The sequence below is a fragment of the Grampus griseus genome (assembly GCF_964374135.1).
Source record: "Grampus griseus genome assembly, chromosome: 16".
Classification (NCBI taxonomy): Eukaryota; Metazoa; Chordata; class Mammalia; order Artiodactyla; family Delphinidae; genus Grampus; species Grampus griseus.
In genome coordinates, this window is record NC_139010.1 from 73021864 (window position 1) to 73046301 (window position 24438).

The following is a 24438-nucleotide window of genomic DNA, read 5'->3' on the forward strand; positions in this document are numbered from 1 at the left end:
TGAAGATGGAGGAGTGGTCGAGGCTGGACCAGGCACTTCCCGTTGGGCCACATTGAAGACATTTGACATTATCCCAAGTGCAAGGCCGCTGAAGGTTTAGACAGGGAATAAGTAGCGTGACCACCCTGGTGTTTTGAAACTCCCTTGAGCTGGTGAGGAGGGTGGACTGTGGGAGGGCTGGGTGGCCATCGGAGTAGCCACTGGGGATGACTGAAGAGTCCAGGTGAGAGTGGAGAATCAAGGCATAAAGCTGATGAAACACTACCCTTCACAGCTGGCTGGCTCCTCTGCAGCCTCTAATTACAGCAAATGTCCTCAGACAGGTTAGTGATTCTATCAAAGTGGCCAAACCTGGAGACCCACATTTTACAGATAATGCTGCATGAAGCCAGTTAATTCAGTGATTGAATTATTAAGTTAGAGCATCTATGACTTAATTTCATTGGCCATCACTAAGGCCTCCTTCAAGTAAATTGACATTTGCTTTGCCATTCTGTCTTAAAACCAGAACAGTAGATTTGGTTCAATTTCCTACAGAAAATGTGCTTTTGCAGTATGCAGAAGAACTCAGAAAAGAGTAAAAATAAAATGCATTTAAAACAAACTGTGTCCTCACTCTTTGTATGTGTGTTCAACAACAGTAGAGCTGGCTTCAAAGAGAAAAAAAAAAACCTCTCTGAATGAGATAGCTCCTGGCAGAGACCTTCCGTGAACACTTTAAAAGAATGTGAAGTCTGCTATTTGCTCAGCCTAAATGAATATCAATTAAACCAAGGTGGTTAATGGCATGATTCTGATCATCTGCGTTGCTGATTTTTTGGTCTAGGTGTTAGATTCCCCAATTTGGATTGTGAAATTGTCTTTTTCTCTCTTTAATTCTGTCTGGTTTTGTTTCATACATTTTGAAGCTCTACTGTTGGGTGTATACATATTATGATTCTCAGGTCTTCTATTGAATTAATCACTTATCATTATGATACCTCCTTCTTGTCACCACTTAAAGTTTTGTTTTGAAATCTATTTTATCTGATATTAATGTAGTCACTTCAGCCCTCTTATGCTTACAGTTTGCATGGTGTATTTTTTTCATCTATTTACTTTCAACCTACCTGTGTCTTTACATTTAAAGAGTCTCCTATAGACAGCATAAAGGTGGGACTATATTTTAAAAAATCCATTCTGACAATTTCTGTCCTTTAATCGTGTGTCCCTGAACACAATGTAATTGTTAATATAGTCGGATTTCAATCTATCATTTTATTTTTTGTTTTCTGCTTGATTCCTCTGGGATTTTTTTTTTGGCTCATCTGTTCCTCCTTTCCTGCCTTTTACAAGTATTTGAATACTTTACAGAATTCCATTTAATTTTAATTTTCCTGTTAGCTCTTTATTCTTCTTTGTATTACTTATACAGTGGTTGCCCTAGAGATTACAATACACAACTTTGACATTTTACAGTCCATTTACAGTTAATAATATACCACGTCACATAAAATACAGGAATCTGGCTGCTTTATAGTCCCACAACCAACTTTGTCCTTTAAGTTATAATTGTTATAAATAATATACCTACCCGTGCCATAAATCTCTCAATTGTTATAATTTTAAACAGTTAAAAGCTTATAAAGAAAATAAGAGGGAAAAGGCAAAAAACAAAACAAAATAAAACAGAAAACCACCTGTGTCTTTTGCATTTAGCCAGAGAGCTTACTTTTTCTGATGTTTTCCGTTCTTTCCTGGACCTTGGTTTCCATCTGCTCTCATTTCCTGTCAGTCTGGCTTGAGACACAGCACAGCCCTGCCTGCCCCAGGAGATAAAACCCACGTACAGCCTATGCGCTCAGAACAGCCAACTCTGTACTGAAAGGCTTTGACTTCTCTAGGCATCAACAGGCCACAGCCCCCTTTGGGGGGAACCACGTGCACAGGGAGTTGAGTTGATCATCTGTCTCAGCTCTGCGTGTACTATCATCATTGGTCCTTGCAAGGTCCATTTCTTGGTTTATTTCCACTTTCCCACTTCATCCCAGACGCTCACTCCTCGGCCCCTTCTCTACAAAGGCACCCACTCCGAGGGGCTTAATACGGCCCCTTGAATAGGAATGAAACCTCCAAAATAAGTGGTGCTCTGCGAGCTTTTACTGAACTAACAAGCAATCTTGTTAAAGAACTTGCTCTTCTCCTCCTTCCTTCATACTCAAGACTTAGTAAAACCTGTGCACAGTCACCCGGGGAAATCCCATCTACGTGGCGCTCCACCATGAGCATCCTCCACATTTCAATTATTTATTCCCAACTGAGGTTGCCTCTAACTTCCCACTGCCACCAAAAACACTGCAAAGCCTACCCTAGTTCTTCCCCTTTAGGGATTTCCCCGAGTTGTAGACTGGATCAGAGGGTGCATGCTGACTTAATTCCACCAAGCACTCCTGATTGCTCTCCAGAAAGGCTGCACCAGTCCCCACTCCACCCCCAAGGAAAGCGTCCCCATTTCCTTACATCTTCACCAACATACGGCATTTGCCCAGCTTCCTAGTTGTTGCCAGTCCAGTGGGTGTAGCGCTGCATCTCCCTCTCATTTTAATTGGCATTTCTCTGATCACTAGTGGGTCTGAGTGTCTCTTCATGAGCTTGGGAGCCATTGGGGCTTCCTCTGTCTACGAACAGCCTGCTCTACCCTGTGCCTGGCTCTCCACTGGGTACTCCACCTCCTTTCTCTACCCATGTGTTAACCAGTGTATCAGGTTTTGCTGCCCACGAACCATTGTGTCTCATCAGGATTCTATTGTCCATTTCTGCTCTGATCCTTTGTTTGCATTTCACAGCATAATGTCCAGGTCATAAGTTTGTTTTCATTATTTCCAAGTTCTCTGGTTGGGGGAGCACCTGAGGATTTTCCCCACAGACCAGCTACACCTCCCACGTATCAGCACTTTCACTTTCACTTTCCCGAGGCCAGGGAACACTTAAAGTGTGAGGCTCTGCTATGTGCCAGGCACTATGCAAGGATCATCTCCCTTGATCCCCAAAACAACTCTGTCAGGGGCCCCTCTTATCATGCTTGAGTGACAGATGAGAAACGGAGGCACATAAAAGTTAAGTAACATGCCCCAGTTCACAGAATTGTAAAACTGACCCAATCAGGTTGCCATTCATAGCTTAAACTCATGTTAGTTTATCTCAAATAATGCCTATTTCAAATAACTGCTATGTTCCAGAAAGCTCCATGCCTTACCTTTCCTAAATATTGAAATTTAGTGAAAAAAAGTCAACCCTGGTGGTACCTTTGTACCTTCCCAGTCCCTAGTGTTTGAAAAAGGTGGTTGAGCTCACCAGTCTGAGTGCCCAGGAAGAGCAAATAAATGTTGTATTCACTAGGGGACTTCCTCAAAGCCTGGTCCCAGAGGAGTGGCCTCTGGTGGGGGGAGGTGTAACCGTTGCCTTCCAGCAACGGTGCTTCTCTCTCTGGTCCCCATGGCTCCGCCTCAGAAGGGAACCCGACTTACCCAGAGCACATCCTTTTTGCAGGTATTTAATGAGCATCAGCTGTGTTCTGGAACCTCAGTGATGACCAAGAAGAGTATCCCCAGTCCTGATAACCTAGGGAGACAGAGATAACCGATCACACTTATGTGAGTATTGTTCCTCATGGACAGACATATTCCGGAGGAAGTAACAGTTCCATGCAGATTTATAAGAGAAGGGGACCTGTCTGATACTTGGGGGATGTCCATGAAAGTGTGGCTCCTCCTAAGAAGTGGTACTAGGGCTGGTAATGAAGAATGAGAAGGTGATAACTAGAAGAAGAAGAGGAAGAAATTCCTAGGCAGAGAATGTGCAAAGGTCCTGAGGAACCAGTGTGGCTGGAGGGGAAAGGCAGGGGCTGAGTTGAATAAGAGGCTACAGAGTCCCAAAGTCCCAGATCAGGCAGGGCCTCCCAGGTTGGCTCCTTCAGGACACTGGGTATGTATGAAGACTTCCCAAGCCATAGGAGACCCTCAATTTCCATATGTCCTGTATTTAAAAATTGATCTGGCTAAGATGGACCCCGGTAGAGACACGAGGATTCTCTTTTATCACCTCCCCCTTCAACAATCTCCTGTCTCTCAGTTGACGAGGAAAGGCTTACCTCCCACCCAACCTGACTCTTACCATTTTACTGGGTTACATTGTTCTGAGGCATAAAAACAATATACTTTCTCTTCTTCTAAGGCTCCAAAAATCCTCTCTCCACCCATCTCATCAGGTAATGCACTTCTAATATAGTGTTCCTTTTTGTGTTTAATATTTATCAAAATTCATATTATATGTCTGAGGCGTTATCATTTATATACTACTAATAATTGTTATAATAACACAATTTTAGAGAGAACCTTAGAACTTAGAACCTTATGGCCATAAGAAAATTTTAAAAAGCTAATGCATATTCATATATTTATTGCAGTTCATATAATAGATAAGGTGGTGAATACTGGATTTAAATAATAAAAACATTACAGTTGGATAAAATTCTGTTGAAAGCAGAAAGAAAATATACTTTGAAGGCATAAAGGAAACAATGTAAATTTTTGAGTGTTAAAGAGAAACTTGTTAGTATTTTAAAATATAATACGGTAGTTTTATAATTCATTGGGTACATTTAAAAGAGTTATAATGGTTTTATATATAAAGGTGAATTTACATAATATACCCCTAAACTATTAAAATTTATGATAAAAGAATATTTTAGATGTCAACTGAGAAATGTGTGAGGCATACCTATCTTTTTAAAAACTCTTTGGGGGTGTCAACAAGAAGTTTGAAGACACTGTTATAGGCCATGGTGCTCTAGGGGTGGTGGCAGAGATCAGGCGGAGGGAATACAGGGGCTGGCATTTTCCCTAGGGCCATATTCCTCCAGCTGCCTGGGCTGGAGTTGGTGTGGCTTCCTGTGTTCACTGTTGTGGTGTTGCTACCAGAATGTGTAAGCACCCCAAGGATGGGGATTTTGTCTCTTTGGGCCGTTAATGTCTCTCCAGTATCAACCACGGTGCCTAGCACGCACTAAAAGCTCAACAGATATTTGTTGGATGGATGAATGGTGGACACTGACTCTCACTTGGTGCCAGGGACTGTGTTAAGGGATGACTGTGGATCCCCACTTAATCCTCACAACAACTCTGCAGTATGTCCAGTTGGCATCCCCACTGCAGAGATGGGGAAACTAAGGCACAGAGAGGATACATGATGTGCCCGAGGTCACCAATCAAGGACGGAGTGGACTGGGACCCAGGCATCCTGACAAGAGCCCTTAACCGTGATGCCTGCCTGCCCAGGGGGCACAGGGGCAGGACCTGTGTCTTTGTTCTGAAACTCCAGGCACTTTGGGGCACCCCATGAACGTGATATCCTTCACAGCCAGCTGAAACAGCTCCCTGCCATCTGTTCTCTCCTCCTAAGTGGTTTTCCTTCTCTCCTCCCTGTTTAATATTTAAGTTGCACATATCCTGGGACATCCCAGAGTCCGCATGTTCCTGACCTACTTACGTATCCAACCATTTTTCTCACATCGGGGGCAGCACAGGGGGGTTTTGGGAAGGAAGTAAGGAGGTGCAGAGAGTGGGGAGCCCTACACATCACCCTGCTGCTCTAAGCAGTCTCCAGCTGACAAGGAAACATTAAGAAAACAAGGCCAGACTCTACGGCTGAGGCTGCAGCAGACAACGTTTATTTCAAGTGGCTTTCTGCGAAAACAGCTCCTGCTTCTCCCGCCCCCAGAAGGGTCTTCAAAGCTCCAGCTCTGTTTGGGGCATGTCTGTTTGTTTCTCTTCTGTTTATAAAATGGAGGGACTTGGAAATCAAAGGCGGGCTGCTACTCCTTGGTAGTGAGGATGACAGCTCCAGGTCAGCCACACACAGGCACTTTGCCTGTTTCAACCATCTTTTTAACCAGAATCCCTGGGGAAAACGCCGAGGGGAGAGGACTACAGCACACAGGGCCTGGGGCAGCTGCCCCGTAAGCCCTTTTACTAAGGCGCCAGGCACTCACCTATTCTCTAGTGTCCCCTGCTCAGGGTGACATGGTCCTATTTTATGAGAACTGGATTCAGGGCCTGGGGCCCTCAGAACCCCACTCTCACTGTGGGGTGACACTGAGAGATGTCCCCTTTCCCCGTTTCCACATCACCATCTGGAGGGTACCTGAGGATCCGATGGTCAAAGACTCCAAGTGGCACCCTGCATCATGATACCGAGGTGGGAGAGGGGAGGGGTGGTGGGGTGCAGAGTGGCTTCTCCAGGAAAGAGATCGGTCCCCGGCTCCCAACACCCTAAGACCTCTTTCCCTGGCACACTCACTAGCCTTCATGTTCTCACGGCCAATTTCAGGAACAGGGAGGCTCAAAGAGAGCTTTAGCGCCTAATTGGGCCAAGTGAAACCACTAATCCCTGACTCCTTATCTTGGCCCCTGACCCTTCACCCTGGGATCCTTGACCTCTCGGCCTGGGGCTTTTGACGTCCTCCCTCTGCGACCCATCCACTTCACCCGGACCCGGGTTCCCAGGGCTCACGGCCAAGTGCAGGAACAGGGGCTCGGGTCTGCTCAGGACGGGGCGACCTTAGGATCCGGGCTCAGAACCTGGTCGGGCACCTGGCGGGGAAAGGAAGGCAGCGGCTACTCCGACGCAGTGACGGCGCGGGAGGGCGGAGGCCGGGGCGCCCCAGCCCCCCGCCCCCGCCGGCCCTGACGTCAGAGCCAGAGCCGGTAAACTGAGCGGCGGCCGCCGGGCGCTGGGGCGGAGACTGAGACCCGGAGCCGCCCGGACGGACGGAGCCCACGGCGTTCGGTGCAGGCAGCCGCAGACCACCTGAGGTAACGCCGACCCCACTCCCTGCCCGCGGGGCTCGGCGCTGGGGACGAGTCGCCCCTCGGGGCGCGGGGGAGAGCGGGGCCCGGCCGAGGGCAGGGGAAGCCCCCCGAGGCGCCGCGCGCGGGGCTCCAGGGCGTCCCGGGAAACCCGGGGCGCAGGACGCACGGTGCGCAGGCGTCCCGCTGCACTTTCCGAGCACGCAGGGGGTTAAGTGGGACCCGCGGGGGCGGCGGAGAGCCGGGCGGCGCCCAGGATCCGGCCCAGACGGCGCTCGCGGGCGTTATTAACAAGGAGCGCAGGTGCCGGTGAGAACGCGCTCGCCGAAGGTAAGCCTAGGGTGGGACGCCCGGGACCATCCGGCGCCGCCCGGTGCGCGCCGCTCCCCGAGCGCCCCTTTGGCGGCCGGGCCGGGCGAAGTCTGGGGCCTGGGGTTGGGGGAGCCCCCAGCCCGGCAGAGCCCCTGACCGACCGTGCGCCGCGCCCGCAGCCGAGCCCCGGAGCCATGGCCTTGAGCGAGCTGGCACTGCTCCGCTGGCTGCAGGAGAGCCGTCACTCGCGGAAACTCATCCTGTTCATCGTGTTCCTCGCGCTACTGCTGGACAACATGCTGCTCACCGTCGTGGGTACGTACGGACCGGGCGCCTCCCCCCACTTCCCGGGTACCCCTTCCCAGGGCGTCCCGCTTACCCGAGCGCGGTTCGGGAAAATTCGAGAAGACGTTTTGCAAAAATACATTCCCCAAGACTGCCTCGTCTAGGCTAGTAGCCGTGTTTGTGGCTTCGTTTTCCTGGCGGTCCGGTCAAAAAATGTGACAGCAGATAAAACCCAGAACTTATGTTTCCTCCTGATAATTTCCTGCTTCCCTTTGTCACTTTCAACGCGATTAAAACAAAAAAATCTATTAAGGAGGAGCAAGTCCCAGGATTCAAAATAATGTTATAATAATTATTATGCTACACGGAAAGGTGGGTCAATAATGTGGTCTATCACCTCAAGGAACAGGTCAAAATCCTTCCCTCCGTAAAAGGAAGGGACATTTAAAGGTAGTGATTCCACAGATGACTTGACATGGAGACATTACAGGACCCACATCAAGAGCAATTTTAACGGCATTGGTTTTCATCTTTTTCCTGTAATGGATTTTTGAAAAACTAAATAATTGACATCCAGTTCTCTTAATTAGCACCATTAACAGCAACAGATTTGACATGCTTTTCCTTAAAAATACCCCAATTTTTAATGAATAAAAAATGATTTTTTAAAGGGTTGTTTCCCTTCTCTCCATTTAAGGTTCTCTCTCCATGGTTTTCAGAACATCACACAGTCAGGGTTTTCACTTCCAGGAATATCAGAGCTGGGGGGGGGGGCGCTCATCTGAGTTCAGTAACAAGGGCCCGAATCCTCCTTTGTCTTGAATGCTCTGTGATGCACATGCCCGAAGCTTCCAGTATATCAGTTTTTCTTTTCCTCTACGAAAGTCTCAGATCTTCCAGGTTGTATGAAACATTGAAGCTTCCCACTCAAGTAATGGAAAGATGAAGTGGGCCTGCTGCAGAATTTCTGAATTATTACTTCCTGCAGGTTTATTCTTTTCTAAGACACCTAATGAAATTTAGATTTCTGTTTCCTTGATTCATTCACTTAAAGGTCTTTCTAGCCTCTTTCTGAGAAGTACTGGTTGACCCCAGGTCAGCACTGATTAGACTTCAGGCCGAATCTTGCTTTCCTAAAATATTCCTGTGAAGGAGCCCTGTAATGGGAAGGCCCTCGAGAACAGGGATCTCTGGGGTGGGTCAGGTCTGCACAGTAGCTGCCCTGGGAGCTCTCACAGCCTCTGGGGCTTTGTTTGCAGAGCTGAGCAATGTGAAATTGTTCAGTGTCGGCGCGGAGGTCCCATTCCCGAGGCAGACATGCCACTTCTCTGGGCCTCGTTTAGCGTTTGACGAGACCACGGTTTTGCTGGCTTTGGTCCCGGGCAGGGTTTCAGTGTAATCACCACTCTCCTGCTCTTGTTCTCAGTCCCCATCATCCCAAGTTACTTGTACAGCATCGAGCATGAGAAAGATGCTGTAGAAATCCAGACTGCCAAGCCCGTGCTCGAAGCCCCCACCTTCGGCCGCTTCCAGAACATCTTCTCCTATTATGACAACTCCACCGTGGTCGCCGGCAATAGCACCGGCAGCCTTCAGGGGGCGCTGCTGCATGAGGCCACCACGCAGCGCACAGTGACTAACAGGTCCACTGCCCCTTCCGACTGTCCCAGTGAAGACAAAGACCTCCTGAATGAGAACGTGCAGGTCGGCCTGTTGTTTGCCTCGAAAGCCACCGTCCAGCTCCTCACCAACCCGTTCATAGGACTGTTGACCAACAGGTGGGTTATATCATTTTGGTCAAAAAGTTTGATGTTTATATTGTTCCAGATCACTTCCACCTGGGATTTTGCTTCTCATTCATTGATCAGAATCTGGAAAACCACAGCTGGGGAAAAAGCCAGTCTCCTTCGCCTTACGTTTCTGCCCTTAGTCAATCACGATTTCCCATTTGGTCTTCCTTTTCACTGCCACCATGACCATCCTTGTGGGATTGTACGTACCATGTGGCTTTCTCTTCTCTTGCACCTGTGGTCATGCACTTCCTGATAGACAGCTGAGGTGGTTTCCTTCAGGGCTGGCGTCTCAGTGCTCGTGGGGATGGCCAGGTGGGGAACGTGGCACGTGACCTGTAGTCCTGCTGCGTACACGAAACATCTGACACTGAGGTCCTAGGCTGTGTACCAGTTCTTCCCCTGCCACTTACCAAGCTGCATCCACGTGCACAAAGGGAAGAGGTGTTTTTTCTGGATGATTCAAGCTGCCCAAACTAGCTTTATATTAATCTCAATGTTCTGGAGTCTTTTGGGACCCACATTATTTTGAATAACTGTTCACATTTCCATTGCTGGTGGCCATCCAGCAAGTATTTGCTCTTCTACAGCTGAGGTGGGCCAGCTCTGCCTGATATATGGGGACTCCAAGTACAGGACAGGGGGCTTGCAGAGGAGGGGAGGAGGTGTCAGCTGCAAAGAGTGGGAGCTGGTAGAGTGTGAATGGTGGTGGTGGGCCGCTATGTAACAGTGTGACCCCAAAGGCAGCAATGTGAAAAATGGGGCAGTGCCCAGAGTCCTACCTGTGAACCAGGCCTAGTAGCAAGAACCAAGACAAGGACTAGAGAAAAAAGGAGAATAAAAGAGGGGGCAGGGTGAACTGAGGAGGCCGGGGCTGGGGGGTGACCCGGCAGGGCTGAGCTATAAGAGGCCTCATGTGCTAGATGAGAGAGGAGTGGGGCTTGTTTGGGGGGCATTTGGAAACCACTAGAGGTTCCAAGCCAAGTTGCAGAGTCAGAGAGCTGAGCGCAATTTTAAGCAGGTCAGCCCAGCACCCTCTGCAGGCTGGGAGCAGGGAGGTCTGTACATTTACCAGGCTTTGGCCTTGGGAAAGGTGGAGCAGGGCTGGCCGGGCCTTCTATTAAAATATTATTAAGCATTTCAAGATGGCAACAACAGAAGCGTTAAACCAGGCAGGGCACCCTTCTCAGAGCGGGGCCCACTCTGCGGGGTGGGAGGCCTGGGGTGTTGGCAGGGGCTCAGAGAGGGGATCCGCCCTCCTCCGCACGAGCTGTCCTCTGGCACGCAGGTTGCCGGTAACGTACTCATGGGGAGTCCGATGGAAGCACATTTTCAACTTCTGTGATTCGATTTTCCGCGCCGAGTAGGGCCATTGAATCCATTTTAACCGTCCCAGGCCACATCCAGCCTGCAGTTTGCTGTGTAGTGTTATCAGGCTGCTGCACAAATGCTGAGCAAGTTACCGCAGGACGCTGGGCTGACTGGGAGCCCACCAAGAGGCACCGTCATCACGGTGACGTTCGGCAGTTCCTCTGCTCTTCAGGAGGAAAACCAGCCAGACCTTCATAGTTACAGGGTTTTCTTTCTTTTCTCAAGCCTAAGAGCGCTTCTTAAAATGCATCTGGTATAATTACAGGAAACAGCTCAGGGTTTTGTATTCTGAGAAAGCAAACAGCTCAAATACTATATTGGGAAAATTGAGGACATCATTGTAATAACGCCTTGCCAATCACTTGGACGTGAATGTCACTAGCTGCACAGCGTAATACTTAGAAACTCGGCTGCACTGATGTGAGTGTTCCAATCTTCCAAACGTAAATGGCAAATGAAAAGCTTACAAAAAAACCCCATTCTTGTTTTTAATGCTTCGCTTATGCTACCAGGCAAGCAGCTTGTTTAAAACCAGTGTAGACCTTTCCCCTAGTAAATACTCCAATGCTTTGACATTGCAGCCACCTAAGGCTCACGTTTGGGGCTCCTAAAAAATTATCTGCCAAGAGAAAACTAATTTCCTTTAGTGACCTGTGAGGTTTAGTCTATTGGTATGGTGCGTAATCCACTTCGGAACTTATTGAGGGCAAAATTTTAATCCCTAGCTGATTTCTCCCAGCTCTCCAGCAAATTTCAAAATAATCTTCATCTTCTAGCACTGCCTTGTAATGTGGAAATGCAAACAAGTTTTAATATTGATGTAGGACAACAAACTCTGTTGTCCCTCCAAAGTGATCATGATAAGTAATTTTTTTCTAATATTTTCCAAGCCCAGTAGATATGAATTTGGGGACTTTCAGCATTTCTGGGCACTCCACGGCTGTGCTCAGAGAAGTGATAAATACATTTCCCTCTACAGACTCCTCCTTTGTGAGCCATTGCAAATAGCCTTCTGATGTAATTTGTGCCAATCACATCCGCAATTACCAACAAGACGTGTGACTCACATTTTCAGTGTTGTAAAGAAGTGAGTTTACAATAGCATTTTACACTTGGTTAATATGTTTCTGGTTAAGGAGTAGTTGAAACACGAAGCATCAGATCTTGAGGAGACTTTAGCAAAAGCTTTTGGGTCCGTCTTAGTATTAATTTTTTTTTTTAAAGAAGACGTTGGGGGTAGGAGTTTATTAATTTATTTTTGCTGTGTTGCGTCTTCGTTTCTGTGCGAGGGCTTTCTCTAGTTGCGGCAAGCGGGGGCCACTCTTCATCGCGGTGCACGGGCCTCTCACTGTCGCGGCCTCTCTTGTTGCGGAGCACAGGCTCCAGACGCGCAGGCTCAGTAGTTGTGGCTCACGGGCCTAGTTGCTCCACGGCATGTGGGATCCTCCCAGACCAGGGCTCGAACCCGTGTCCCCTGCATTGGCAGGCAGACCCTCAACCACTGCGCCACCAGGGAAGCCCCTGTCTTAGTATATTATAGGCAAAAGGGTTTGCTACTCAGGAGGAGAAAGCATTTGTCCAGACTCTCTGGCCAATGGCTTCCTTCCTTTCTGTTCTTTCCATCTGCTTACTGTTACACAGTTTGTACCTTTGGCTACAAAATATAAACAATGCAGGTCAAAATCTGCTTTTTTTGCATCTGTTTGGGCTCTCCCTTGTGTGCCAGGCTGAATGAGGGAAGGTTCAAGCAGTAAGTTGTTGGGTGCTATTTTTATCCAATGGGAGGGAGTTTAGGAAAAATCAGCCTGATTTTTGGGACATGGATCCTCCCTCACCTCCCTGGCCCTAGAAAAATATCTTTTTCCAGCCCGTGATGTGAGCTGGTCCAACTTCCTACTGTCTCTGCAGTGCTTCTGATAGTGGGGAAAAGAAAGGCCTCCTGCATCCCCAGAGATGTGAGGGGAGCTCCATAGAGACAGGCTGGTTGGAGCCGCTCCTTTCTAAAGCTTCTTGCCGTAAGTGGGACTCACTCTGAAATGAGACACCCAACATCACACAGGTCATAATCCGAACCCCCGTGTTACAATCTGGGGCCCCATAATTTATGGTCACGATGCTGCTGAGTGAGTGGCTTTGTGGTGACGCAGGCTGCCTGTCTGTTTTAAATATTGGATAAGATCTCATGCCAAACCCTGAAAATAAAAAATGACAATTCTTGGGAAGCATTTAAATGCTCATTTGGCTGTTAATATGATACAAGTAATTCCTGTTTCGTTGACTCTTTGGGAACTATATTTTTACTGAATAAGATGTGACCAGATAGGGAGAAAAGGACCTTTAGACTTTGTCGAGTGTGGTGATCACGCGTCCAGTAACGCACTTTCCAAAGCCCGTGGGTGCCTTGCTTGGTCTGATTGCCATCTTTGAGGCTTGTGTGATTTATTTTATAATTCCAGTTTAAGTATTCATTTCATGATTGCAGCTGTGAGTAAAAGGGGGTAGAAGGACTTATACTAGCAACACCTGTTGTCTTTTGGCCCGGCAAGTGGAGTTTAGACATACACATAAAAGGAATGTTCCAGGCTGGTAAACAATGTGAAAACCACCTTTACGTTTCTCTCTTCTGTAAGTCAGGCTAAGAACGGGGCATCATGGCGTTCACTTGCTTAACGTAAGGCTTACATAGTAGTTGCATCTTTAGACCCAGGATGTTCCAAACGAACCCGGCAGCTTGGGAAAGGGTTAACAGGGGTGGGGATGGTTCCCTCCCGGCTGGTCCTTGTGTTAGTGGCCTGCTTTTTGTCAAGCCAGCGTCAGTGACTTAATTTATTTCCATAGTTACCTAGTATATTTGAAAGCCAGTTATTTTTCCTCACAAATCTTAGCTAACGTCTGAAAGACAGGGAGAAAGCCGCAGGGCATGAAATCTCTACAAAATCTACTGTGGGTTTTTTTTTTTTTTTCCCTTTAGCTTTAGGCAACTGGTCTGAAGTGGGCTTTGTAGGAATAAGCAGTGACCTTTTCAAAAAGCTCCTCCATGGACAGGGAAACCAGCTATGCTGGAAAGGGATTTCCCGTCCTCGATGTCATTAGGGTGGTGGAGACGGTGTGACAGCGTCTTTGCTTCAAAATCAGAAGAAGCTGGCCGTGGAATTGGGTACTTCTCATGGGAGCAAAGCCCTCGCGTGACCTGTGCGTCGGTGAACACCCTGGAGCATAAGAAATCCAAGGCTCGTGTAATCCCCACACACATCTGATAGCTGAAAAAGACAGACCCAGGGGCTAAACCTAAGAATTTTGTTTTATTTATGCAATGGTTGACCACAAGCTTCCTAGTATATCCTAGCAAATGTAAAATACCTTTCCATTTACTGCTGCTCATCTTTTAGGAGTATGTTGAGGTAATCGAAATGGGAGATGTCACCTCTTGCCTCATCTGGTGACAGTTTGTACCCTTCCTTGTCCCCTGTTCTGTGTCCTTGCTTTTGTCACTTACCACAGCGGAGGGAACCCAGGTCTTAGCAAGCCTGGGGAGAGAGCTTACATTAATCTCTGTGGTAAAGACAAACTAGTTAGGAGCATTAGAGAATAAGTACCGATTGCCAGTGACAATTTAGAGACACAGTGGGGTTTCTCTGCTGACTGGGTAGGGATATGTAATGAATATAACTTTTATTGCTTTGCACTTTTTTCTAGGATTCAAATATATGATTTTCATTTTTATTCAACTGGATTAACTGCTCCCTGATGCTCTGTGAAGATGACTGTGGGCCAGGATGACTCACAAGGGGGTGATAAAGGGATATTTCGTTAAAGGTTTGCCACATCAGACGTGGCTCTGCTTAGTAGCGCTTTACTTGAGATGGCGTTGAGTTGGGACAAGAGGCCGAATCAGACATTTATGACTAATGTCAGTTGGGGTTCTGTCCATTTAGGAGACATTGTGGGGAAGGAGAAAGGACAGTGGCGATCTGCCCATCACTCAGTGACCCTGGGGCCTTGAGCAAGTCTCCTGAGGTCGGTGTTGAGGGGGCCAGGAGAGGCTGAGGGTGGAGAGCCAGGAGCTGGCCCTCGGGCCACACTGGCCGTGGGGCTGAGCTCCAGGGAAGGGCGCTGCCCAGCACTTTCCACTGGGCAGCCCTGCCAGCGGCTTGGCTGGTGGTGAAGGCATAGGGCACATGTGTCTGGTAACAAGCAGGAAGCAGCGGGAGCCTGGTGGCATCAGAAGCGATTGGCTTGCTTCACCTCTGAACCTCGGCTTTCTCACCCACGTTGGGGGTTTGGACTGGCCCGCCTTTGAATTTCCTTCTAGCTTTGCCGGTTGGTTATTCCATTCATGCTTTATTAAAATCCCAAAGGAATTAAAAGACAAAACAGTAGCTACAGCATTTTTAAAGAAAACACAGCACCTGGCCTTGGTAAAAAGAATCTTCCGTAAGCACACAGCCCTGTGGGTTCAGAGCCACCTGGTTTCAAAAGATACTGTGGGCCCTGGGTTCCACTCAAGCTGTGTGAACCTCTGCTCCTGTGACTGGTGTCCCCACCAAAGTGTATGCTAGCAGGCCCTGCCACACCTGAGACACACGAGGTACGCCCATTGCCCTGAATTTGGGGCAGCTCCCCAAGCCTCAATGTGGCCATCTGAAAATAGGGATAAAGCCAGCTACCTCGCGGAATTGTGGTGAGAATCACAGGTGACCCTTATGGTCTCTGGGAGTGCTGGAGCCTCCTGGTAAGAAGGAGCCCTCCTCAGCTGTGTCCTGCCAGGTGGCCTTGGCCAGTGGCTGGGCTGTAGACTGGACATAACATTGCTGGTATTCCGATAGCTTTGACGTATGTATGGTTTTCCAAGTAGGGTGTTGAAAGGGATGAGAAGCCTGTGTTCATTCCAGGGCGGTCGTATGTCCATTCTTCCCCCAGACATGCAGTAGTTGCTGAGAAAATAAACTGCCTGTGAGTTCTCTGAGTTTCCTGGAAGTTTCCTTCACAGTATCCAGCAGTGCCATGTTGGACCTGGTGTTGTGAACGGCTTTCTTTTCCTACATGAATAAGGGCACAGAGCAGTCAGCTCGGTGTTAGTTGAGACGGGAGAAGCTGTCATTTGATGGCATCTGAACTGCAGTTCAGGACTCTGGTATCTTTCCTAGTTCACAGGATTGGCTTCAAGCCCTGCTTTGTGAATTACAAGCTCATTTCAGGTCACAGTAGAGGAATCTTTGCCTGGGTTTGTGGGGGGGCGACTGCCTGAGAACGCTATGATTTTGTGATGCTGTTTAGTTTCCGGATGCACATGAAGCAGTTAAAAAACTTTGTAAGTGTGCCCAGGACGTTCAGAGGGTTCTACTTAAAGCCACGTATGCCTTTTGGCATATACCTGAGGAGGTAGTAAAATTTGCATGGAAACGTCCTGGACTGGATTGAATGGCCCTGAGTGAAATTAGCCCTAGGACATTAGACAAGTCATTTTTTTGTACCTCAATTTCCTCATCTGTAAAATGGGGAGGTGGTCGTCTGCCCTTATCAGATCATTGAGCTCGTGTGTAAGTGGAGAGAATGGAGTGTAACCTTAAGGTGAAGGTATTGTGTTATGATTTTTTTGTTCAAGCCTGGAATAGAAGAGCCCTCCCAGGCTGTTTGACTGGGACTCGGGGTTCCTGTTCCTCATTTGGTTTCTCTCCAGGATCTGGAGGGTCCAGGGCTGGAGGGAGATGAGGCCTGGAGATGCTCAGGGCTGTCCTGGGCTGACACAGGTCTCCTTTAGGGCAGTAGCTCAGCCAGTGCTGGCCCCTTCAGGCCAGGTTGTGGGAGAGAAAGAAGCTGCCTTCACTCTCGTGCCCTGTCCATATGGCGGGGACCAACCTGCTTGCTTAATCTGCAGAAACAGAGCGGAAAAAAGGAAGAGAATGAGGGAGGAAACAAAATTTCTGAGGCACTTTTTCTGTTCCGGATGCCCTGGTAGCAGTTTAACATCCATATCTCATTTCATACCCACTCCAGCTCTGGGAGGTGGGTGGTGGTCTTTCTGCGGGGCCGAGGGGAGATTTGCCTGGGTTAAGTGGCAGGGCCAGGTGTCCAGGCAGGGGTGTGATGCCAGGAGGCCAAGGTCTCCCCACCTCCCCTGTCCGCCTGGTAGCAGAGCCCTGTACAGACAGTGGTCTTACAGAGCAAATAGGATGTTGAATTTTTGCACAGAAAACAAGGTCTGTCTTTCTCAGCTGGCTTCATTGGGGTCAACGTGAAGACAGATCTGAAAATTTCCTTGCTTCCTAATGCCTCTTAGATGTAGTGCCGTTGCATCTGCTGCCCGTTGAATCGCTTGATGACCTTTTACTAGAGTCGTTTGATTGCAGCTGTCCCTTTGGGGAAGCTCTAGCAAAGACTGTAATTAAAGAAATTTTTTACAAAATGATGGAAACAGGGACTGTGTATTTGAACGTGTTCTGGGTTACTTGCCAATATTTTATTAACATTTATTCCAGAGAAATTTCAGAGTGGCAATCCGTAAATGTATTCACGTTCCAAGACAGTCAAACACAGAAAGGTCATATAGGAAGCACCAACTATATGAATTTTTAGAAAAGTTGACCAAACACTTATCCACCTGATCCCAAAGGGTAAGCAGGAGAGACTCAGTATCAAGGCTTACACGAGTACGCAGCAGTCACCAGGTTCTCACTGTGGTTCTGTTCTGCAGGATCGGCTATCCCATTCCGATGTTCACGGGATTCTGCATCATGTTTATCTCAACAGTTAGTAAGTGACGTTTGCCTTCTGAGTGGGGGTCACCGGGTGGGCTCTGACCACCACGAGCTGGGGGTTGAGAACACAGCCGGGGGTGGGGGTGGGGGGGTGTTTTGGCCACAACTGCAGAAAGAAATTGATAGGAGAAGTCTTCAGGGAGCAAAAGCACAGTGTGGTTAACACGGAAATACCCCGTCGGGTTAAGGGAGGTCCCTGTTTGAGCTGATCTGGTCACGGCACCAGCGGGTCCACAGTGACTGTGGCCTGGCCCCTCTTCCCGCAGTGTTCGCCTTCTCCCGCAGTTACGCCTTCCTGCTGATCGCCAGGTCCCTGCAGGGCATCGGTTCCTCCTGCTCTTCTGTAGCTGGTAGGTGTGGAAACGCCTAAGTCAGTGCCCCGGGGCTTCCATCTGTCGGAGGGGCCACCGTCATTGCCCAGGCTGGTGGCCCTTTACAGAATGAGGTGGAATAGTTCAGGGAATCTAGGTGTTGGTGGTGGTGGTTGGTGGTTGGTTCTCAGAGAAGGTGCCACCTTGTTGGGTGCTGCGTGGCCTTATGTTCTGTTGGTCTGGCAGGTGTGGGGAGACCACAGTCTGGGCTGGGGGTGGGGGAGGGCGAGTCATGATGGTTATTCTGTTGCTCCCAGAGCTTGGCTGTCACTGTTTCTTTTCCTGTTAGGGATGGGCATGCTGGCCAGCGTGTACACAGATGACGAGGAGAGAGGCAATGCCATGGGGATTGCCCTGGGAGGCCTGGCCATGGGGGTCTTAGGTGGGTGAGGGCCACTGTGGGGGCCACCTGGGGGGAGGGGCCTATCTGGCATTGGACAGTGAGCCCCCTTTCACACTAGTGTCCACTGTTTCTTCCCTAATTTCATGGAGCCTTTGAAAAATGGTGGGAAGAGTCCTTACCTGGGAGGACCTGGACTCCCCAGACCTCCCTCCTGGGCCCAGGTGTAAGCCCAAGCTTTGAACGGGATGGTCTGCCAAGGCCCCTCCTCTGGAACATTCTCTGAGTTACCACCCACCTGAGGACCTTTCCACTTTCTGAGCCTGCCTCCTCCACCTGCCCTGGCTGAGCTCCCAGACCAGGTGCAAACACCTTCCCTGAGAGATCCAGGTCCTCTCCGTTTTCTGTTACTTTCCTGGCCTTCATCTGGAGCCCACAGTCCCTGTCTGTGCTGCTGTGTAATGACCATGAAGTCTTCACTGGCCCATTTTCCTGTGCACTTCCGTTGCCCGGGTCTTATTTCCTCTGACCTTTACTTTGGGAGTGATTCCATGTCTCAGGTGTGAAACCCCTTGGAGGAAGTTGCCGGGGCAACTTAACAGTCCTGAACAGAATGTAGGGTGGCCACCCCACACAGTGTTTGGAACAAAGTAGAGGAAGAAACGCAAGATGGTTCTAGACCAGGGGGCGGTCATCAGTCCCGGGCCCGGCCCTGGCCCTTCTCTCTCTTCCTTGCAGTGGGCCCCCCCTTTGGGAGTGTGCTGTACGAGTTTGTGGGGAAGACAGCTCCGTTCCTGGTGCTGGCTGCCCTGGTGCTCTTGGATGGAGGTGAGTGAGTCCACGTGGACCCCTTGGCCGTGACCTTGGGGGCCCTGAGTTTGGCACCCCTGTGGGCAGGTGCTGGGGGCCACACCTCTTCTTTTTTTCTCCTGTAGCTATTCAGCTCTTCGTGCTCCAGCCATCCCGGGTGCAGCCAGAGGTGAGCGGCGGGGCAAGGCGGGTGCTGTGGTGGCCGCGTGGCCTCTTCTAACCCCTGTTGTCCCTGACAGAGCCAGAAGGGGACGCCGCTAACCACCCTGCTGAAGGACCCGTACATCCTCATCGCCGCAGGTGGGGCTCCCCCAGCACCCCTGGTTCTTCCCAGCCAGGCGGTGGGGGTGGGCGGTGAGGACCAGCGTTCATTTTGCTGCTGGAAACGTTGGGCTGTAGAAAAACATAAAAGGCACAAAGAGGTTACACGTCAGAAGAAATGGTTTTCTTCTGTCATTAACTTCTGACGCAGCCAGGCTCCTTTGTTGTTTTTCATCTGGGGCAGAGATGCCTGAGTCACAGAGACGCCCTCCACAGAGGATTGTTTTGGGCCAAACTTGCTCACTGTGTTTGTGTCAGAGGCTGTCGTCGTTTGGCCTTGAACTTCTGGAATGGGTCCATGGCCTCCCTGCCGGTGCCTTAGGGGGCGCTCTGATTCACCTTGGCATCTGTGAATAGAGACTGACAGCAGGGCCCCAGAGGGCCAAAGGGTGCCTCTCTTTCTGCAGAGGGCGTCCTGCGCAGCGGCGGACAGGCGGCTGGAAGACACCTTTGGGTTCTTGGCCGAGATGGGCTCAAAGGACGCCCTGGGGTTCTGTGGCTCTTGGGGAGGATAATGGGCTGCATCCATCCAAGCAGCTGACCTCCCAGGAGCACCCCAGTGACACAGGCCTGGAGCTGCCTCGTGCCTCGTCCAGGCCTGGGCCTGGACACAGTGGTCAGCAGTGACCCTCGGCATCAGGCCGGAGAGGGCATCCATGCAGCGTGGCCTCAGGCCCGGTCAGGATTCCCTCCAGGAAGGGGTAGGTGTGTCTAAGCAGCAGTCACAGACACTAGGGCTGGGGGGAGCCTGGGTGAAGTGACGCACGCCCCACCTGAGGGCATTCAGATTCAGCCGCTTTCAAAACCCCAGGCTGCTTTTGTTAAGGTGTATACTGCTGGGTTTGGTCCCGGCAACACATAAGAGGCCTTGGTCTAGACCTTGTCTGTCATGCCTGTTGACCAAAGGGTTATAAGCCTGGTGTGGCGACCTCCTCATGCAGGGGGACCTCACTGTGTCCCCAGCAAGACACAGGGAACATTCCAGAGCTGAGATTCCCCTGGAGCCCTGGCTGTCCGAACTGGGGTGTGAGGACATGTGTGGTGAGAGATGGGGGCCCAGAGATGCGAGTCCCTGCACCTTGGGGCACACGTGTGGGCAGGCTGTGCTGCCTGGGCCCTCACTGTCTCACCCCTACCCACCCTTGGAGGAAATATAGAAATCCAGCCGGCACTCAGGGTCAGGCTGTCGGCAGGTCCGGGCAGCCTGGATGGTGGGGTGTGGGGTGGAGCTGGGGGGCAGGCGGTGTCTCGTTTGTACCGCTGGGGTTTAGTTTACAGAGGCGACTGAGTGACGAGATGACATGGAGAGATTAATACCACCAAAGGATGATTTTATTACTTATGTTTCTGGAGAAAAGGGGGCATGCCACGTTGCTCAGGGCCACATGGGGAGGCACTAGGTTTGGTCAGGAGGCAGAAAGGGGCGAGGGGAAGACCCAGGCCAGAACCTAGGCGTTTGCATGAGAAAGTGGATTTTCCATGGGAAAGGTAGGGGAGGGTAAGCAGTTTAGGATTGGCTAGTTTAAATAATTCCAGTCTGGGTGCTCTCCCCAGTTGCCTGGGTGGATTTAGGGCAGGAGATACTGGTGAGGTGGGTGAGAGTTAGATAAAGCAGGGACTCAGAGTATGGGTTCCGGATCACAGGGGAGACTTGAACAACTCTGGTTGTTAGCTTGGCCCTGTAATTAACGTCAAATAGACAAACACAGAATTTAAGAAAACACGGAATAGGTGGGTGAGGGGAGTCCAGCCATTTCAGCATCATTTTTATGTTCTGTCTTTAAATGCTACGAAGAATGAAAAAATCTTTCATCGTATGTAAACACCTTAATTATGATTGCGCAATGTTCTTTGAATCAGGAGTCTAGCAAATTAGAGGTTCCACGGCACACAGCGCAGGAGGCTCTCAGAACAATGGGGACGCAATTTGTGTTTTTCCAGGTGGTTCTGCATTTACGAAGTGTTCTGGTTAACACAGTGATAATGGATATTTGCATGGATACCCTATAGGTACAGCTGATTTAAAAAAAATCCCTCAACAGCATGTTTGCCCTGAATGCACTTGAATTTTGGGCAACTAAGGGCATCGTTAGAAATATCTGTGTTTGTTATACAGTAAAACATAGGTGTAGGAGCCTCAGGTTGCCTGAGTCTGTGTATGGTCAGCCTGAGGTGCTGAGTACCCTCAGGCAAGTTACTGCATTAATAACTTGGATTTCTTCATTAATAATAATGAATGTAATAATGAATAAGAATAATAATGAATAATAATGAAGTAATGAAATAATATTATAATCAATAATAACTTGGATTTCTCCATTTCTTCATTAATAAATTGGGAAGGTTAAACCTAGTGAGCACTAAGCCTCCCTCCACTTCCACACTTTATGACTCTGGGATTCTAGTTGTTTTAAGTAATGATAATAATGTCAAAAGCAACACTCCCCACTATCCCTTTGACCTGTCATTTGTCTTTTTCTTACAAAAGTAGACGTTCTGGGTATCTGAGCTGATTGGTCTGGCTGTGGGCACATGGGATTTAACTGTGTTTGGAAGTGGTAGGGGACACTTGAGACCCAAAACAGAAGGACACTAACCTTCTTCCTCCCTTTAAGGGTCCATCTGCTTTGCAAACATGGGGATTGCCATGCTGGAGCCAGCCCTGCCCATCTGGATGATGGAGACCATGTGTTCCCACAAGTGGCAGCTGGGTAAGACTGGGCCGCGAGTTTCTGGTTCTAGAATTTTTGTCCGCAGGTTGGGTCTCATTATTGTAGTCCTTCTGAGCTGCCGGTAGCAGGATGATAAAGTGATTGTTTCTGTTTGTCACTTAATGGGGTCAGTGCTTAGGTTAGCAATGAGCTTTGGGGTTGGTTTTGGCTCCAGTTTTTGTATCACCCCTGATAGAGGCATAATTAATATCAAGGCATCAGACCTGGGCAGAAATGAGAGATGAAAAATACATTCAGCTTTTCCTCACACTTCTGAACTGGACAAGTTATATTAAATATATGTGGACAGTAATAACATTCATGGGAAAGAGAACAACAAACGTAGTTTTATTTTTTTTAATTGAAGTGTAGTTGATTTACAGTGTTACGTTAGTTTCTGGTGTACAGCAAAGTGATTCAGTTATACATACATATATGTATTCTTTTTCATATTCTTTTCCATTATGGTTTATTATAGGATATGGAATATAGTTCCCTGTGCTATACAGTAGGACCTTGTTGTTTATCTATTTTATATATAGTAATTTGTATCTGCTAATCCCAAACTCCTAGTTTATCCCTCCCCCCACCTTCCCTGTTTGGTAACCATAGGTTTATCTTCTATGTGTGTGAGTCTGTTTCCTAAATAAGTTCATTTGTGTCATATTTTAGATTCTACATATAAGTGGTAACACATGCTATTTGTTTTTCTCTGTCTGGCTTACTTCACTTAGTATGATAATCTCTAGGTCGGTCTGTGTTGCTGCAAATGGCATTATTTCATTCTTTTTAATGGCTGAGTAGTATTCCATTGTGTATATGTACCACATCTTCTTTATCCATTACAAACTGTTTTTAAGAGGATGAATTTTTGAAAGTATTTTTTATTTAGAAAGGAATTCATGCTTATTGTTAAAAAATCAAAGTACAGGGACTGAGGAAGTAAAAATTGTAAAAATCTCATATTCATCTTTCCCCCTGTCCCAGCCCAGTCCTCTGTGACATTCATTGTTAATAGTTCTGTGTGTCTATTCCTCCATTGTTCTGCATTGATCACCATCTTTGTGAAATGCCTGAAAAACCCAAATCTTGCCATTACACACTGTGTGACCTCCTGTTTTTCTGTGTTTCTGTGTCAAAATGGGTAGATTTACTTTTCACAATTAATTAAATTTTATTTTTTTATCAAAGTTACACATGTACACAATTTTTAAGTTAAATATGTTATAAAATCATAATGAAAAAGCAGCAGTCTTTGCCCCATGCCTCCTCATCTCCAAATCTCTTCCTCAGATTTGATCACCTTCAACTCTTTTAGTTGTTTCTTCTGCTAATTTCCTTTATGTCTCTAAATAATGTGTACACTCCTATTTTTTGATTTTCCAATTTCTGACGTTGTCCACCAGCTTCCTAATACAGTAGATGAGGATTTAATGCCATTATTGCTTTACCTGAAAATATCAACCAACCAACTCACATGTTTTCTCACCTTCTGTTCTCCTGAAACAATTGTATTACAGGTTTGGTTAGATTGGCATTCAGTATTGACATTATTGTGACTATGTAAATATTATTCAAAGACGAGCTCTGTAGGGTTCTGTGATTATTTCTTTTCTTTTTTACAAACTTTCTGTTTTTCCTGGAGTTAGTAATTATGGTGTCTTTCTGTTTTCTTAGTTTTCTGTGTAGCATTTATGAATATATCCCTCAAACTCTTTTGCAGAGATGAAAGACCCTCTAAATATGGACAAGTACCTCCACAGACCTAACCTTTCTGTGTTTTTGCTTGTTTGTGGACATCTGTCCCACATCATTCTGACTTCCTGCTCTAGTCTAGAGTTGTTCCCTAGGCCATCCAGAGATTTTCCTCTTCTAATGTCTGGGCGTCTTCTTTGCCTCTCTTCTGTTTCCTGTATCCTCCTCTCCTGTATTCCTCTCTTTCGGTTTACTTTCTCATTATGCTGGAACCCGTCCTCCAGCAGCTTCCTGAGAGGGGGTGCACGGCAGGTAAAGTCCTCTGGGGTCCTGCTTATCAGCAGCATCTTTATGCTTCCCTCAACTTTATCCCGAGTTTGGTTGACTTAGTCTGTTTGGGTGTATAATTCTTGGCTGGACATCCTTTTCCTTCAGAGTCTTGAGGCCAGGGTTGCTGTTGTCTTCGGGCACGCAGGGTTGCTGTTGAGGAGGCCAGTGTCCTCATTCCCCATCTTCTGTAGGAGCTCGAAGGATCTTCTCTTCCTCTCTAGGTTATGAGCATCCACGAGCTGATTTGCAGGGAGTCTTTTCCTCCACTGTGCTGGGCACTTGCTTGTTCAGCCTCTTCATTTGGGAAATCCCTTCTTTCAGCTCCGGGAAACCTTTTTGTATTATTTCTTTAATCCCTCCCCCTCTTCCATTTTCTTTCTTCTCTTTTCTGCTACTCAGGTGGGTTGGATGTTGGGACCTCTGTGTTTTACACTTAATTTCTTATTTGCCTTCCCTTATTTCCATTGATTTCTTCATCCTCCTCCTCTAAACTCTATTG

At 48.2% G+C, this 24438-nt stretch overlaps 1 protein-coding gene across 1 annotated transcript in view; it reads left to right on the forward strand.

Annotated features, from left to right (window-relative positions):
• Positions 1–7351: 7351 nt before the first annotated feature.
• The window catches only part of SLC18A2 (solute carrier family 18 member A2), a gene marked incomplete at both ends in the record, with an annotated part of 35573 nt that continues 18486 nt past the window's right edge, over positions 7352–24438 (forward strand). The window contains 9 exons of the mRNA XM_082674114.1: positions 7352–7472; positions 8869–9220; positions 17298–17356; positions 17628–17711; positions 18022–18114; positions 18811–18900; positions 19008–19051; positions 19122–19182; positions 21819–21914. Coding sequence (XP_082530240.1) covers positions 7352–7472; positions 8869–9220; positions 17298–17356; positions 17628–17711; positions 18022–18114; positions 18811–18900; positions 19008–19051; positions 19122–19182; positions 21819–21914 — 1000 coding nt within the window. The remainder of the gene's footprint in view (positions 7473–8868; positions 9221–17297; positions 17357–17627; positions 17712–18021; positions 18115–18810; positions 18901–19007; positions 19052–19121; positions 19183–21818; positions 21915–24438) is intronic.